The sequence below is a fragment of the Coturnix japonica genome, chromosome 11 (genome assembly GCF_001577835.2).
Source record: "Coturnix japonica isolate 7356 chromosome 11, Coturnix japonica 2.1, whole genome shotgun sequence".
NCBI classification, from domain to species: domain Eukaryota; kingdom Metazoa; phylum Chordata; class Aves; order Galliformes; family Phasianidae; genus Coturnix; species Coturnix japonica.
The window spans coordinates 1,170,418-1,187,741 of NC_029526.1; the positions used below are offsets into that span (position 1 = coordinate 1,170,418).

Consider the following 17,324-nt stretch of genomic DNA (forward strand, 5'->3'; position numbering starts at 1 on the left):
GCCTATGAGTCAGAGGGACTGGAAGCTGGGGGTGCTGCTGCCTTTGGTGTTAAATGTCGACATCTGAAGATACTGGCATGACCAGATGTGTGTTACTTGATGTAGAGGTTGTATTGTCATCTGTTGTTATCTTGACAGATACAGAAAACATCTGTATGGATGTCAGAGAGCGTTCCCAGCTCTCAACTAAACAGTAGGGAATAAATACCAGCACAGAACTGTCACAATCAGTGCTTAAAGTGCAAGGAGATTTCTGAGATTATGGTGAAATGTTAGGAGAAAGGGTGTTCCTGTCTTCTGTTGGGACCTATGCAATTGAACTTCAAAATCTACTGAAATACTGTTTCTGAAACGTTAATCTCTCGTCCATCTTTTAGACAGAAATAGTGTCTGTTACTTCTCAACTCAGTGCATCATCTTTTAGGACTGTAAAATTCCATTCTAGCCCAACATTTGCCTTATTACCCTGTCCAGATCTAGGGATGTAATAGTTAACTGTAGACTTAACTTGCATCTAATGTCACTGTGTCCTGAATCTTAATGTGTTACCAAGTTTTATTTATTCAGTTAATCCAGAAGCTACCCATTCTCTACTGGCACAATTCTCTCAGCTTTTGGTTTCTTTTTATAGCAACCTGCATTCCCTTCTATGCAAGAATGTGACCTACTTGCAGTCATTTTTCCTTCAGCTATTTTGAGTGTGAAAGAGAAAAAACACCAAGATTGCTTTCAGGAAGGGATCTCTTTGATTGCTCCAATCACCAATGGAAGCAGGCATCATAAAGACTGGGGTATTAAGTTCACAGTAAAATGAAATGTGTCCAGAAGGGTAATGCCCTTCACCACCTGAAGTCTGCCGCTGTGGGTAACTGATTTAGGAGCAGTGTCATTAATTAAACTGTAGTTAACTCTTCTGTGGTTTTGTATCTGGGGGGAGATACTTCTCTTAGCCACTAATCTGAGACCCTTTCTCTTATGCAGCTTGTGTCTCTCTGAGCTCTGCTGTTGTGGCATGTAGCAGTGATGCTTCAAAAGGGAAATAGCTTTTTTTGCTAATTACTTACCATTCTTCAGTTGAAGCTCAAGTGGTTTGGGCAGGGTTGAAAACATGAACTTTAGGATCTGTTCTGATAGAGGAGTGTTGTCTTCCTATTTACTGCATCACATTACTTGCTTCAAATGCAGCTTTGTGAAAAGCTATTGATATTATGGTATCTATCTTGATATGCAGTGGAATCTGACACAAAAGTGTTAATTTTCAGTCTGTGTAGATTGCAGGACTAGAAGTTAGTGACTTGTTCCAAGGCTCAAATGGCTTTAACTGGTCACCATAGGAATCAAGCTTGTGATTGTAAGCCTGTCTTAAACTGCACTGTGGGCTGCCATATGGTCAGTGGCCTCCAGCAGATTGGAATCTGTTTTACTAAAGCATGCTGTGATATTTAAGTGGAAACATAGCAGGTGTGCTGCTGCCAAAAAGTGATAAAAAAGAGCAGGGCAAAGGATGGAGAGCGGTAACTGTGTGACTTGAGCTCATCAGCCCTGCTACTGTTCCCTGGTTAAATAGGATCATACAGGGCTACAAACATCCCCTGCATGAAGAAAACTCTACTTCCATACCTGCAATTGGTTGTAAGTGCCTGGAAATTTAGAGACTTGTAGTATTATGGAATTGGGGGTGTAGGCAAATTCATACTGTGTGTGCTGAGGCTGCCCATGCTGTGCTCAGAGCTCTGCCTTCTGGTCTGGTTGCGCTCGAATGAAACAAAGGAACAGAAATCCCATCTGTGCCAGGATGGCATTTTCCCCACATTGCGGTAGGGCACTGGCTTTGGAGAACAACCTGCTTAGGCTGTAATGGGCCAGCTGACAAAGCTGAAAGCTGGCCTGCCTTAATTAGATTAAAACTTTGTTTTCCTGCCTTATTATCACAGTTGTTCCTCATTCTTTACAACCACATCCCAACATCTGTGCTGTAGAAATTGCATGAAAATCTGTTGAAAATAAGGAATCTCTGGAGGCATTTGACATAGTTTCATCACTGCAAGAAGGAATGTGCTGCTTTAGTTGTACATGCTATATAAAGGTCGAAGTAAAGGTCAGAAAAGCCATAAATAGTTGGTTGTGTGTTCTGGATTGAGATGTTGGAGTTGTGTGAACATGCCTGTGGTTAGGTGTGTCTTTGGAAACCTGGCAGCCAGACCCTGGAATACTTTGAAGAAGGAGCTGCTGACTGCCCTCGGTTGTATAATGACTTCAGGCCTAAGCTTGAGTTCTCTGTTGGGTTTTGATACAAGATCTTTGAATAGTTGGAGAGTTCTTGTCAGTGTTCAACGTTTATGAATGGTAAAATGAAGCCTTGTCTGTTAGTTCACATACTGAAACATTAGAGGGGAATTGTGTGGGGGTATTTAACTCCATCCTTCTGTATGCTTGTTTGTAGTCCAACCTTTTTAGGCATGTTGTAACTGTTGGAGAGTTCACATTTGTTAAGAAATTTCAACTGGAAATGATTGAGTGACAAAGCTTGGGGATGGAGGAACCCTTAGGAGCTGATTTGACCAAGGGATTACAGCATAAGCTGTTGTCTGAGTTCATGAAGCTATGCTGTACATAGTCCTTATCTGCAGCCTTCTTTGCCTACTTTTAGGGCTGTTGGAGCCATGCAGACAGATACACATCCTGTCTTTCCATAAGCCATTACTTGCAGGGATAAACTGCGTAGCACAGGATTTGAGTTCTTAAAAATGGACGAATGTGTTGGAGGTGGAATTTTTTTAGAACTGCAGTTGAAATTCTTCATCTAAAATACAGCTGTTTCTCTCAGGCGGGTTGGGGTGGGGGGAGATGCTTCAAAAATATACATATATAGTTTCTCTTGAGTTTGTTTTGCCACTTATATGTGTGAAATATAGCCCCATCTTTTGAAGGAAAAATGATCAGTTACAGGCCTGGATTTCCTGATTGTTACGTGCCTCATTGCCACGCTCTTCTGCTCTAGGAGTGTTTCTCAGGAGCTGTCAGAGACCATCCTCACCATGGTAGCCAACTGCAGTAATGTCATGAACAAGGCCAGGCAGCCACCACCTGGAGTCATGCCCAAAGGCCGCCCACCTAGTGCAAGCAGCTTGGATGCCATCTCTCCTGTGCAGGTAGGTAAATGTCATGCTGCATCTTCAGAAGCAGCTGGCTGGCATTAATTTTGGTGTGCTTGTTGAGAGTTGGTCAGAACTGTCTTGCTTCATGGATGTCTGTAAGAAACCAAAGTGTAGCATGATGGGAATACCAAACAGTGATAGAGGTTTGGTCTGTTTTAAAATAATGGAGGGTTTTTTAGATGTCTTTGTAAATTTTAGCACTTGAGAACTAAGCACTGCCTTTGAACCTGGGGTGTCTTGTTTGTAGCTTCACAGGCCAAGCAGCAGTGCTAGAGCATAAGGACTTGTTATAACTGGGGCTCTTCAGCTCTCAACTGAACTGCTCTTTTAAAAACAAGGTACATCTGAGTTACTCCCTGCTGCTCATCATCCCTTCCTCCTCTGGAAGCAATGCATTGCAGATATGAATTGCTTCTAGCAACTACATTCAGCAGTGGATTTTAAAATGGTAAAAACCTTTTCACATGAAATAGTGGCAGTTTAACACTGAAGAATGTCTGAAGCATCAGCAAACTATGTAAACTCAACACAGAGAGCAGTTTCCTTATAAACTGTTACTTTATTGAAGTTGTTCACCCATTGTACCAAATACTATGGCAACCTGCTGCTAATAAGTGATGTGAAGAAGTGGATCAGCTGACATTAGCCTTAGTCCTGTTATCTTTTGGGTAGATAACCTACCTAGCATTCTATAGGCAAATGGTTCTCTTGGGGTAGTCTGATTTCGGGCTTTAAAGTGACCATGCAGACAGACTCTTTTCAGGAATGTTCTTGGTATGAAGCTGTCTTCATAGAAAACACGCCAAGAGTGAGCTTGGTTTCAACCTGTGGCTGTCTGTGTATAATCTTCTTCTATTTCTCATTCAGATCGACTCACTTGCAGGAATGGCATCTCTGAGTTTAGGTGGCTCAGCTGCTCCTCACACCCAGAGCATGCAAGGCTTCCCTCCAAACTTGGGCTCTGCATTCAGTACTCCTCAGTCACCAGCAAAAGCATTTCCCCCTCTTTCCACCCAAAACCAGACAACGGGTTTCAGTGGCATTGGAGGACTCTCTTCACAGCTTCCAGGTACTGCTATCTAGCCAGGAGAATTTTGGGTTTTTTTGTTGCATCAGAGTTAAGACACTGTCATTATTTACCATGATCGGAAGCACTGTGCAGATAGCTGTCTGTTGTGGGAGGGAATTATACATCCTTGTTCTTTGGTCACTGCTGATAACAGTACTTTCAGATATAGCGACTGCAGTAGATAAGACGTGAGAGTCCAGAGGCGGAGTGTTTTTGACAGACTTAACCAGCATCATTTTAGGCTGGGACAGGGATAAGGAACTGCTGAGATAAGTTATGAAGCTCTGTAGCTCTGATTATTTATTGGAAACAGTAAGGTGGTCCAAGTGATGCATGCATAGTATTAAAGGTGCAGCTGAGATGACATACCTTGTTCACTTTCCAGTAGGTGGTCTTACTACGGGTAGCCTGACTGGCATAGGAACTGGAGCCCTGGGCCTTCCTGCAGTGAACAATGACCCATTCGTGCAAAGGAAGCTGAGCACATCTGGACTGAGCCAGCCTACGTTCCAGCAGAGTAAGATGAAACCTTGTAAGTGGTAGTGTTGTCTGTGACTGTGAAGTGTGACTGTGGTTAATCTGCATTTCCTTCAGGGGTGGCTTTGTTCTGGAGGTGATAAGTAATAGAAATGCGGCTCTTGTACTGTTAGTCTGAAGAAGGTGCTTCTCAACTTCCGTGCTAGCAGCTTGCTGAGTAACTGGGGGTGGGATTGGAAAAAAAAAAAAAAAAATAGTAAATACAACCTATTAAGGAATTGCATGAGCAGCATCCTCTGTCCTTTATTTCTAATTGTGCTGTGTTTTAAACAGAAGTCTTATCCTGCTCTTCACTGAGTTGTTTGTGTTGTAAAAGGGTGGGATGTAGTTTTGTTTGTAAGGTGACTAATCGTAGCTAGCTTGGGTAAGTCCTGCTGCAGCACAGCAGTGAAGCAGCCTGCAGTGCTGGAAAAGAAATCAAACTAATGTGAGTTGATGGGAAGGTGCTGGGCTCTTTTTCCCCTCAAAATAATGATCTGCTCCTCAAAAAGGAGCCATTATTGTTAGTTCCCTTGTAACTCTAAGTATGCTCACATGTTTAAGCAAACAAATACTGCTGTTAGGAAGCCTGCCCATATGCTAAGTCTTCCATGTAACTGTTGTTACCTATCTGTAAAAAATCAAAGTTATAGGTGTCTATAGACAGGCAGCAGAGGCAGCTTTAGTGATCATTGGTTTTGTTTTTTTTTTCTTTTGGGGCTTGAACATTCAGTAAAAACCTGCTTGGAGCTCACTGGCTGGCCTGAAAGTCTGTGTGAAAGTCTGTCTGCATGTTAGTGTTGTGTAGCATGCTTTATCCTAGTTGGTTTGCATACATTTGGTTGAGGTGCCACCTGAGGCTAGCTTGGGTTGCAGTGGGTTCTAGGAATACAACACTAAGAGACTAATTCCTACCTAGAATTCAGTTCTCTTGTATAAATGTATTGAAAACAGATGTTTAAATTGCTACTAGGAAGACTCAGTAACCTTATTTATTTTGAGATAAACTAGCAGATTGTTTAAAGATTTTCGAGGAGGTGAAGAGATACTGACTGACGTTGCTTGTAACCTGTTGCTTTTTCTTAACAGCTGATTTATCTCAGGTGTGGCCAGAGGCTAATCAGAACTTTAGCAAAGAAATAGATGATGAGGCAAACAGCTACTTCCAGCGTATCTATAACCATCCACCACATCCAACCATGTCTGTAGATGAGGTGAGTTCCCTACTGTAACAGTTGTTACCTGCCTAGAGATAGAGACAGCAGCTGGAGCAGAAGCCTGAATGTGAAATACTGCAGTCTGGCATCTACCTTAGTTATAAACGTACTTGAAACTCATAGATGCAGAAGAGCTGAAATAAAACATCTGTTGGTAAAGGTTTCTGATTTTATTGCTTGCAGGTCTTGGAAATGCTGCAGAGGTTTAAGGACTCCAACATTAAACGGGAACGAGAAGTGTTTAACTGTATGCTGAGGAACTTGTTTGAAGAGTACCGTTTCTTTCCCCAGTACCCAGACAAAGAGCTGCACATCACAGCCTGCCTCTTTGGTGGGATAATAGAGAAAGGACTGGTTACTTACATGGCCCTGGGCCTGGCCCTTCGCTACGTTCTTGAAGCCTTACGAAAGCCTTTTGCATCCAAAATGTACTATTTTGGTATTGCTGCACTAGATAGGTTTAAAAATAGGTGAGTGGTTTTTTTGGTAATAAACAGCGCATGTAATGTCTTGTTAGCCTTCAAGCAATTACAATTCCACAGCTAAATGATGACTTATGTGTGAGAAATTTACATATGTCAGTGTTAGTTCAGCATGTTTTAAAGTAATCCTGAAACAGGATGTGTTAATGCCCTAGCAAAAGGGTGACTTTGGAAATCAACGTGTGAAGTGCAGTACCTTTGTAAATGTGGAACAAACAAACTGAGTTGCTGAAAATACTTGGTGGCCTTTGTGTGTCAAAAATAATTCAGGGAAGTGGTGAGTTGGTTGAAGCTGTCAACCTCTTACGCTGAATGTAATTATCCTTAACAGGTGCACTCTATTGGAGTGCCAGGTGCATTACTCAGTAATAAAAGCCTGGCCAGGTACCTAAGCTCTATGAGTTTGGTTTGAATTTGAATCTCCAGTATGGCATCTGAACCTGTTGCTCAGAATATTCTGCTTTAGCATTGTGCATGGTTATGAGGAATATTACCGTAGTGATTTCAATGATAGGGACACTGTGATTTGCTGTTTAAGGTGGTGTGCCCTTCTGCAAATCACTTCTCCAATAATCTTATTGTTAACGCCAAATAGAAATGAGACTGTGTGTTCAGTCAGAAGTATAGAGGTTTACGATAAGCTGGGCTGCTGTGAATTAACCTTGTGTTTTGCTCGTGAATGAATTCATTTAGAATGGCTTTCACTACAACAACTGCTTTGTAGAAAATGTTTTGTTGACAGCACAGCTGCTGTGAGCAAGACCGAAGTAATTCTGATGTAGTATGTGGATGACGTAGCGGTGTTATATTTGTATTGCTCTGTAATACTGTTTTTGATCTGGGCTTATGCTTCTGACTAACGTGTTTTTGGCTTTTTTTCCTGACAGACTGAAGGACTATCCCCAGTATTGTCAGCACTTGGCTTCTATTAGTCACTTTATACAGTTCCCTCATCACTTGCAGGAGGTGAGTGTGTTCATTTGCTTTCATGGCATTGGTTTCCTAGATGTGTACTTTCTTAGATGCTTTACAAAACCCATGGATGTAGGTGGTTGGTAATCTGTTCCTGTACACCTATTTGGGTTGCTCACAGTGAAGTAGCTGCCTGCATGGTCAACCAGGGCACACAGCCATGCATGTGGGTTTTTAAGTGCTTCGAAGGAATCACACTTCAGTCTTTTAAGGATTTAGGCATTCACTGGGAAGCAGGATGTTCAGCTGTGCATATAGAGTAGCATATTCAGACTTAGTAACATAGTCCAGAAAAAGGTGAGAAAAACGTATTTCCTGAAGGTGGAAATACCCTGTATTTAAGCAGTGCTGATCATAAAGTGTCTAGGGGAGAGAAGTTGATCCCTGTGGCAGAGCTTGAAAGCATAAACTGAATAAGAAAAAATATTCAACTCTAGCACTGAGAATTCATCTGCCCAGAGCTGTGAAGTCCAATTACAGCCTTAATTCACTGATGCATTTCACTTTTTGTATTTTGCGTTACTTTGCAGTTTCCCTTAAGGGCTTTATTGTTAAAAATTAAAGATTCTCAGCATCTGTTCGTACTGCTTGTGCAGAAAGTCATTCCCTGGTTACATTGCTTTCTGTGAATTTCTGTATGTGCTTGTTCGCTCTGTTTTAGTACATAGAATACGGCCAGCAGTCTAGAGATCCTCCTGTGAAAATGCAGGGTTCAATCACCACCCCTGGAAGTATTGCACTTGCCCAGGCTCAGGCCCAGGCCCAGGTTCCAGCAAAAGCTCCTCTTGCTGGCCAAGTCAGCACTATAGTTACCACCTCGACCACCACCACTGTTGCAAAAACCATCACTATCACTCGGCCAACTGGAGTCAGCTTCAAGAAGGATGTGCCGGTAAGTATCCTGTGACCCCAGTGTACTTGCTGGAGATGCGAAGGAGTTAAACTGTGGATATGGATTGAGAACATGAGGATAGAGACCTGTTAAATTTCTGTACTGCCATTTTTTAGCTATAAACCTATGGCTTTGTGTTTTTATCTAATCCATAGGATTGAAGTTTTCATAGAGATGCATTTTTTGTTAAGAAGCTGTGCACTGACTGTGGTGTTATAGGAAGACCTTTCTTTTAGGTTTTAAGTGTCAAGACGATTACAGAATTAGGTGTTTATGTTGTCTGATTCTAAACTTGAGTTATGATTACTGTAGCAAACTCTCTCTTGCCGCATACCAGATGCTAAAGCCCTTAAATTTAGACCTTCAGCTGTAGGGGCACAGGTCATGTTTCATTGGCTTGTTCTGTTGGCATGCTTTGTTTCAGATGAAGCTGTGGAATTCTCTCCCAGTTTAGTGTTGAGGTGCTTTTGGAGACCTGCTGTTGTACCAAGGACTGCTCACTGTTACTTTCTCCAGGCTAATGCTGTATACTAGCTGTTAGTTAATGGATGTATGAATGCAAATGTGAGGGGTTGGTTTCTGTACTGTGGGATTCTTTTTTCGGTATTGACCATTGTTTATAGTGTAAAATCTCTTCCCTTGAGCACTGGTAGAAGTGCATTAGAAGTAGTGCTTGTGATCTCATAAAGCTCAGTTCTTTTTTGGCTTGACAGTTTTTGGTTATTGGGCTTAAAGGGCTTTGTTTGGTTATTGCCCTTAAGTATATTATCTATTCTTAACTTCTTGGTCTCCCTACAGCCTTCCATTAATACTACCAACATCGATACACTGTTAGTAGCAACAGATCAAACTGAGAGAATTGTGGAACCTCCAGAGAACGTCCAGGAAAAAATTGCTTTCATCTTCAATAATCTGTCACAGTCAAACATGACACAGAAGGCAAGTATGAAAGAACACCAGTAAAGTCATTTTTAATTATCTAAAACTGCTTTCTAAGTTGGTAAGTGATGGTGTATCTACAAACAGTGCTAACTTGTAAAATGAAAAACAGGGAGAGAAAAACATACCCCAAGGAAATAGCAGATTTGTCTTGTGGATGGACTGCTTTACTGCAAGGTGCTGACAGTCCTGGGTATTTTGGTGGTACACATTAGAAAGCTGAGAAGTGGAGGAGAGAGAAAATACTGTGCCTTGCTCATTTGCCAGTTTAAATCCTTGCTGACCAGATCTTTAGATAAAGAAATCTGCTCATTTCAGAGCCATTTAAAAGCAAAACCACCAACCATAGTGCTGAAAGCAGTTGTGTTTGTGGTTGTCATCTCATGTTCTTTTTTGTGGTGTGCTTTTTTCTCTGCTATGGAGACAGGTTGAAGAACTGAAGGAAACAGTGAAAGAAGAGTTCATGCCTTGGGTATCACAGTATCTCGTGATGAAGAGAGTCAGTATTGAGCCAAATTTTCACAGCTTATATTCAAACTTCCTCGACACTCTTAAGAATCCAGAATTTAATAAAATGGTTCTGAATGAGACTTACAGAAATATCAAGGTGAGTGCACAAGTTCTAATACTTGGGTAAGTTTTAGCATTTAGAGGTATGCTGTTCTCAGGCCATTTTCTTCCTGTGCTGCTTATCTTCAGAAATGGAGTATCTTGGGAAAGTCTACTTCAGCTTAAGCTAACATCTTACTGTATGAATACTGGGATTGTTTTGTTTTCAGTCAGAAAGGATTAAGAGGGTATATCTGCATTTAAGTCCATATTTGTATGAGGCCTGCAAATTGCGGCAGGGAAAATTTCTTTGTGGTCTAGTTTGTGTGGGAGAGTATCAGGATGAGAACCACACTCTGCTGTTTTAGCTGAAAAATAGAGGATAGGGAGCTAGAGTAAACAGAAGTGTAACAACTAAAAATCATTAGAGGACTAAATTAACGTGCATGCTGAAGAGGTCAAGAAGAAATAGCCCTGATGAGGTGAGTGAGTGAATCAAATCTGTCAAGGAAGCACTATTTTTAAACCTGTTGGTGGATTTTCTTGGCCACCGTGGGTTACGCTGTAGTGCAAAAGAATCTCCTGGCTCTTTAGAGTGTGGTTGGCCTTCTGTTTGGCTGATGCTGCTCTGAAGCCAAGGGACAAAGCTAATAGTAGAATGCTAGAGCATGTTTTAGGTCTTGAAGTAAGAATTAAATCGTTTCCCAGGAAATGCCTTCTGGTCTGCAATGAAGTGTTAAGAAGCATTGTCTTCCCAAGTTACATTTTGCTGGGTAGCCTAGCTGCCTTATCAGTAACTGGAAAGCTCTGGGAAGGCGTAATCCTTTCTGATCCCCTCCAAGTAAAGGAATTTTGAAGTCATTACAAGGCAGATTGGTGGGATGCTACCTTGAGGGTAAAGGCTGCTCTTGACTATCTCTGTAATGGGACTGGAGCTCAGAACTTGGTGTTCTGCTTCAGGTCAGAGCAGCTGTTTGATTTGGTGTTGTGTCTGATTTATCTTCCAGTTGTTGCTTGAGTTGTTTTTTTCCATTAGGTGCTACTGACATCAGATAAGGCTGCAGCCAACTTCTCTGACCGTTCCTTGTTGAAGAACCTTGGTCACTGGCTGGGAATGATTACACTGGCTAAAAATAAGCCCATCTTGCACACAGTAAGCTTCTGTCTTCACAGACTTGCTTGACGCAAACTACTGTGGTATTATTCAGCAGCATAGGCTGTTTTGGAAATGCTATCACCAAAATGAAGGGGGTAATATTACGTCAAAATATCCATCTGTGAATCTTTGTTCAAATGCAAGATCACTCTTTAGCATTCCGTAAAACTCTGTTTTGCCATTATATCCTATAAGAAAATAACATGTCAATGGAATTTCTGCAGTGGTCTTGTTTTTTTCTTTCTGCTTTCCTACCCTTTTTAATTGTTGATGGTGTTTTTCAGGATTTGGATGTGAAGTCACTACTACTGGAAGCGTACGTTAAGGGACAGCAGGAATTGCTTTATGTAGTACCATTTGTTGCCAAAGTCTTAGAATCCAGTGTCAGGAGTGTGGTAAGTGACTACATTGGGGCTGTTACTGCTCAAGTGGCAACACAAGCATTGCAGAAATTAAGTAGTGCTTCTCATTAAACCCAATGAACTTCATGTGTAGTGGGGGGTGTAAAGGGATATCACGGCTTCAAGTTAGTTCCATTTTGAGATAAAGTACTTGTCTGGTTGGGTTTTTTGTTCTGTTTTTTTTTTTTGGGGGGGGGGGGTCCATCCTAAACAGATGATGTTGGCTGAACTGTACTGTAGTATCCCCAGACACAGACCTCTGTTGAGAAACAAAAGGATGCCACTGGAGGGGTTCTAGGATCTATTTCTTATTTGGGTGGATTTATTTCCTTCCACCCTCAACATGCGTGTTTTGTCTCTGATGAGCTCTCTTTAACTCTGCTTGGCTAAGCAACTGATCTCTCAGAAGGGTCTAGTAATTGTGCTTCCAGTTTGGCGTTCAGCTTGCTTGTTCATCTGCTTTCTCTCAATACTAAAAGCAGCTTTGCCTGCAGCTGTGTAAACTTCAGTTTCCCCTGTCTGTATGTGCATGTAATGGTTCAGTTTCAAAATGTATTAGTCTTAAGGGAACTAAACCATTCCAGACCACTGTGTAATGCTGCTTTGCATTTTCTCTTGCAGGTTTTCAGGCCTCCAAACCCATGGACAATGGCTATTATGAATGTTTTAGCTGAGCTGCATCAAGAACATGATCTAAAAGTAAATTTTCTGTTTTGCTGTACCTATTGAGCTTGAGGTTTTCTTGACAATACCAGTCAGAAACATGTTGTGAGGGACCAAATTTCACTTCTCACTTCATTGTGTGAGGAACTGGGCATTGCTAACTTAGTAAGAGCGTGGGTGAGTCTTGATTTCTGTGAGGTTAATGTGCAGGTTGTTTGTCTAACCATCACTTGCTTATGCAAAAGAAAAGACAACATGAGTTAGAACATGAAGCTTGGGTTTAGAACAGCCAGTTTGGGTTTTTTTCCTTGTGACATAACCTAAACTAAAATTGTTGTGCAGTTGAATCTGAAGTTTGAGATCGAAGTGCTCTGCAAGAATCTTGCACTGGACATCAATGAGCTGAAACCTGGGAGCCTCCTGAAAGATAAGGATCGTCTGAAAAATCTGGATGAGCAGCTGTCTGCTCCTAAGAAAGATGTGAAGCAGCCAGAAGAGCTGCCACCCATCACAACCACCAGTAAGTATGCCTCAAATCAAACTCAGAACAGTGCTGTATGAAGTTTAGAAAGACAGGCTTGTAGAGAAGAATTTGAAGCTATCTGCACTGCTGTAACATTACTGAAAGCTTAGAATCACTAAAGTAGTGGTGTAATAGAAGGATGTTAACAGGATTAGGAGATGGGAGAGGAATGGAAGCCATCCCACGGACTAATTCTGCATGTGCTGTGTGTAACTGCTCTTTAGAAGAGAGTGAAGCTGGGAGACAGATTGAGATTGTAGCAGGGTTCAAACCCTGCTGTAACAAACAGCTGCCAAAATGCCCTGAAGTTAACCTGGTGCTAGACACTGTGGAGGTGGGGGGAAAAAAGCTGGGTACCTGTAAGGAAGCATTATGGTCAGAACTCATCACTTAAATGATGTGCGTGCTTCCATTTTAATCACTCACTTTTCCCTAATGGTTAAAATAAGCATTTTTATATTCTTACAGCTGCTTCTACAACTCCAGCTACCAGCACCACTTGTACAGCCACAGTTCCTCCACAGCCCCAGTACAGTTATCATGACATCAATGTGTATTCGTTAGGAGGTTTGGCTCCACATATTACCTTAAATCCAACGGTAAGTGCTGATTTGGTTTACTAAGTGCTCCTACTGCTGACATTGCCACAGATCTTAGCTAGTGGGTTTGGCATTATAGAATTCAAAGCTATTTCTTGGAGTTTTGCTTCTCCTTCTAATAGGGAGGGTGAGTGCTAATAAATATCCAGAGGGAGAATTTGGGAGTTACTAATGATTACAGTAGCTAACAGGCTCTCAAATGAGCTCGCATTGTAGCGTATGTATTAGTAACTACATTAATTCAGGCAGTGGGTGTCAGCTAGGACAGTTACCAGGGCTTTCTTGTTCCTTCTGACCAGTGACTTTAGCTCTTAGTTCAGTCTTTGCTCTGTGATCAGCTGCAACTTTGGAAGAAAACCTGTCACATACATCTGTTTCAGAGTGATCAAATCGATGCTGCAGTACCTGCATGAGAAACACTGTATGCAAGCTGTGAGGGTGTACTTAAAAAAAAAAAACGTTTGTAAAATATGAATGCCTGGGATAGAATGACCCAGTAGTAAGCCAGAATACTAACACAACTTTCCTAATGCTCCTCCAGATCCCCCTGTTTCAGGCCCACCCCCAGCTGAAGCAGTGCGTGCGGCAGGCTATAGAGCGAGCGGTGCAGGAGCTCGTCCATCCCGTGGTCGATCGGTCCATTAAGATTGCCATGACTACTTGTGAGCAGATAGTCAGGAAGGACTTTGCACTGGATTCGGAGGAGTCACGAATGCGTGTGGCTGCACACCACATGATGCGGAACCTGACTGCTGGGATGGCCATGATCACCTGCAGGGAACCTTTGCTCATGAGCATAGCTACCAACTTGAAGAACAGTTTTGCCACTGCACTGAGGGTAAGTGTTGCATCACCAGAAACTTCTTTCCAGCTTCAGAGATACCCAGCATTAGCAACTCTGTTCTCTACATGGTAGACTTTATTAAGGTTATACAGCTTATCCTGGGTGGATATGAACTGTGCTGAAATAACAGCTCACACTGTATAGTTTTAAACCCATAAGGTAGACATGGCTACATTGCACTGGAGCTTCCTGAGCTGTTTGTCCCTGTGTGCTATCGAGTTTGATCACATCATGGAAGCTTTGGAGTGCTTATCTTTCTGTGGCTTTTCAGGTAGATAAGCAAGGGTGGATGGGATTGAATTGGTTCTGGGATTTTCTGGTGATAGATTATCATGGTATGCATGTAAGCTTTGGGCGGATTGAATTCAGTCCTGCTGTTAGCAGATAAGTAGTTAAGACTTCTGAACAGCTTTTCCACTCACTGGCTTCTTTAGAAGATATTTTAAAGTATGTTTTTTCTAACAAGCTAAGTTTGCTCTGAAGTCCTACTTTTTCCCTCTTGGCTAAATGTAATACGGTTCATGAACAGCTAGCCAGGACAGCAGCTGCTACCCAGAAGACTTGCTGTGCTTGCCATTGGTGTCGCAACAGGAACAGATCTTGGAAAGATTGAGACATTTTATTACCTAGAAGGTTAGCAAAGTTGAAAGTCTACCTACCCCTTAAGGGAGGGTGTGTTGCTATTGCCCATCTGGTAGGGAGTGGCACTGTGAAGGCCCTTTTGCAATGCAGTTGCTCTCTGCTTAAGGGGCAGATTGTAAAGGTCTGAATGGACTACAAAGCCTTAGTAAGGCTCCCATGCCCAGGTATGGGCTCAATGATTTGTGATGTAACCTATACGCCTCAAGCCATGTTGACTCTCTATTCAGAGCTTCAAGTAACCTGATTGCCAAGATCAGAAGCTGGCTGCTTTCTCTGCAGTAGCAAGTCTGGGCTTACAGATGGTGTAGCAGAAACTTGAGTCCTGTGCCATCAATCTTAGTTAAGGATACAAGTTAAGGACAGGAGTAAACAGTACTGCTTTGTTAACATGGGAACTTAGTCCGTGATTGTTGTTAGCACCTTTTGCTTATTATTCCTCAGAACTTAGGTGTCGAGGTAGTAACCATAAAAAAAAGCAAAGAAACAAAAATACCCATTAAATCTCTGTCAAGAAAGAGACATAGTTCTGCTGTGATTCATTGGATGTGACTGCAGTTCAGACAGGGCAGCAACTGAAGGAATGCTTCTTATCTCTTGGGTGGCATGAGATGGCAGAGGTGAGGCAGGGTGAATGGAAGCCGGTTGTGTTACAGCTGTGAGTATCTGCGAGGTTGCTGCATGCGTAGGAGAATGTAGTTCATGCTTTATGGGAGACTTAGTGCTAATGTATTCTGTATTGGCAAAATGTCACGAATGTATTGATGGAGATTCAATTGTAATCCAGGGAAGCTTTTTAATGGCATAATTGCACATGATGTTGTGCTGCAGGAGAAGGTGCTGCATAAGATGTTTCAAAAATCCAGCTTACTTAATTAGGTGGATTGAGAAGGTGAGAGTTTTTTTTGTCTGAAAGAAGCAGCAGTAAGGGTAGAACTTAATGGGCAAAGAAGCCCAAGGAGATCAGACTGTTTGCATTTATATGTGTATTCCAGTGGGAATAGACTGCTTTACACCCTGGCACATAGGTCCCTTTGTTTGGTTTGCTCTTAAAACTCTCAAGGGAAGAAAAAGAACTGTATGAGAAAGGGAACCCAGTGCAGAAATGCTTAGCATCTCAGCTTTGCATTGAGTGAGGCATTCATTTCTGATTGCAGCCTAGGTGGTGGAAAAACCCTCCAGCCATGACAGACTGGTTTCTTTTCCTTCATTAGCATCTGTTGTGAGTTCAGTTGTGCTCTAGAGATAAGCTGGGGGGGAAGGAGGGAAACCTCCTGCTGTTCTGTTCGTTGTTGAAAGTCTTTACTGTCTTCTTGCTTATGTTTTATTCAAAGCTATGCAAAAAGTAAATGTATTATGGTGTATTCCGTGCAAAGACAGCATATTCCTAAGAAGGTTCCTTTATTATTGCTGGTGTTGAGTACAGCAGTGCAGATGTTAAGAGTGGCTGTATTCATGGAAAATGCCTTCACGGATTGTCCTGGTTTTCAATAGGCAGCCTCCCCACAGCAGAGGGACATGATGGAGCAAGCAGCTGCCCAGCTGGCACAGGATAACTGTGAGCTGGCATGCTGTTTTATCCAGAAGACAGCTGTGGAAAAAGCAGGCCCTGAAATGGACAAGAGGCTGGCAACTGTAAGTATGGGACTGCTGCCTTTTCAAAGGTTTGTGTTCTTGTATACATCCAGACTCGACATCTAAAGTGCAATGTATTTGGCCCTCTTCACAGGAGTTTGAGCTCAGAAAACATGCTAGACAAGAGGGTCGTCGATACTGTGATCCTGTTGTGTTAACTTACCAAGCTGAACGCATGCCAGAACAGATCAGGTTAAAGGTGAGGATATTAAGTGAGCTATTTTCTCATGCTGTGCTTCCCTTCAGAACCACACTGCTTCAAATAAGCAGTTCTGCATGTTGTTAGTCATGTCTAACACTGAAGCAGCTATTAGCTTGATTGGCAACGGCATCACATTAATAGATTGCTTCAGAATGTATTCATACCATTTTCCTCAGTTGCTTGAGAAATCTGCGTTCTTTCTTTTGTTCTCCTCTGCTCTTCCTTTCACTAAAAGAAAAGTCGGTTGTGTTGTTTCCCATTCATCCCTTTCAAAGGCATTCTCTTGTGCCTCTTGAGAAGCACAGGGCCAGTATTCAATTATTTGTGTTTCTGGGAGCAAGTTGCCGCGATCCAGCAAAATCCTTGTGTTAGGAGGTCTGACAGGAAGGATACGGCCTCAGCACAGAGCAGCAGAGTCTTACTTAGGTCACTCTGTGTACGAAAGTGAGTGAGCAGCTACCTGTTGCACAGACTGCCCTCATTCCTTACTGCCATGGTGTTTAGCGAAGATGTTAATGTGTTTTCTTCTTTATTGCAAAGGTTGGAGGTGTGGACCTAAAACAGCTGGCTGTTTATGAAGAGTTTGCACGTAACGTCCCCGGCTTCTTGCCTACCAATGACTTAACTCAGCCTACAGGATTCTTGGCTCAACCTATGAAGGTAGAGGGTTCTAATTGTCTTAAGTAGCCCTTTTGATGAGTGTTGCAGTGCTTGTGTCCTTTGATGGAAGGCTAGTAAGAATTAGATGTTTGTATTGCTTGGGAATACTGATTGAAAGGTTTGTTCATCTTAAATTGATGGCAACATGGAGCTATTCTTAAAAGCTGTTTGGGGTTTTTTGTAGCATGGATTGGAACCAGATGTCCAA

General features: G+C 42.2%; 1 protein-coding gene and 2 non-coding genes across 12 annotated transcripts in view; all 3 read left to right on the plus strand.

Annotated features, from left to right (window-relative positions):
- Nucleotides 1–17,324, plus strand: part of CNOT1 (CCR4-NOT transcription complex subunit 1) — a 47,907-nt gene that overhangs the window by 17,768 nt on the left and 12,815 nt on the right. For 4 of the 10 annotated variants that reach the window (XM_015873577.2, XM_015873582.2, XM_015873578.2 and 1 more), the window contains exons 17-34: nt 3,002–3,152; nt 4,026–4,227; nt 4,613–4,759; nt 5,833–5,957; nt 6,144–6,430; nt 7,330–7,408; nt 8,076–8,306; nt 9,105–9,245; nt 9,673–9,852; nt 10,831–10,947; nt 11,235–11,345; nt 11,973–12,050; nt 12,357–12,534; nt 13,006–13,136; nt 13,678–13,974; nt 16,114–16,254; nt 16,349–16,453; nt 16,997–17,116. In XM_015873577.2, coding sequence (XP_015729063.1) covers nt 3,002–3,152; nt 4,026–4,227; nt 4,613–4,759; nt 5,833–5,957; nt 6,144–6,430; nt 7,330–7,408; nt 8,076–8,306; nt 9,105–9,245; nt 9,673–9,852; nt 10,831–10,947; nt 11,235–11,345; nt 11,973–12,050; nt 12,357–12,534; nt 13,006–13,136; nt 13,678–13,974; nt 16,114–16,254; nt 16,349–16,453; nt 16,997–17,116 — 2,821 coding nt within the window. The remainder of the gene's footprint in view (nt 1–3,001; nt 3,153–4,025; nt 4,228–4,612; nt 4,760–5,832; nt 5,958–6,143; nt 6,431–7,329; nt 7,409–8,075; nt 8,307–9,104; nt 9,246–9,672; nt 9,853–10,830; nt 10,948–11,234; nt 11,346–11,972; nt 12,051–12,356; nt 12,535–13,005; nt 13,137–13,677; nt 13,975–16,113; nt 16,255–16,348; nt 16,454–16,996; nt 17,117–17,324) is intronic. The other 6 variants (XM_015873580.2, XM_015873585.2, XM_015873579.2 and 3 more) reach the window with 3 other exon arrangements.
- LOC116653991 lies at nt 3,369–3,504 on the plus strand. The gene has a single exon (XR_004308727.1). It is a non-coding gene; the product is annotated as a small nucleolar RNA SNORA50 (small nucleolar RNA).
- LOC116653990 lies at nt 10,306–10,441 on the plus strand. The gene has a single exon (XR_004308726.1). It is a non-coding gene; the product is annotated as a small nucleolar RNA SNORA46 (small nucleolar RNA).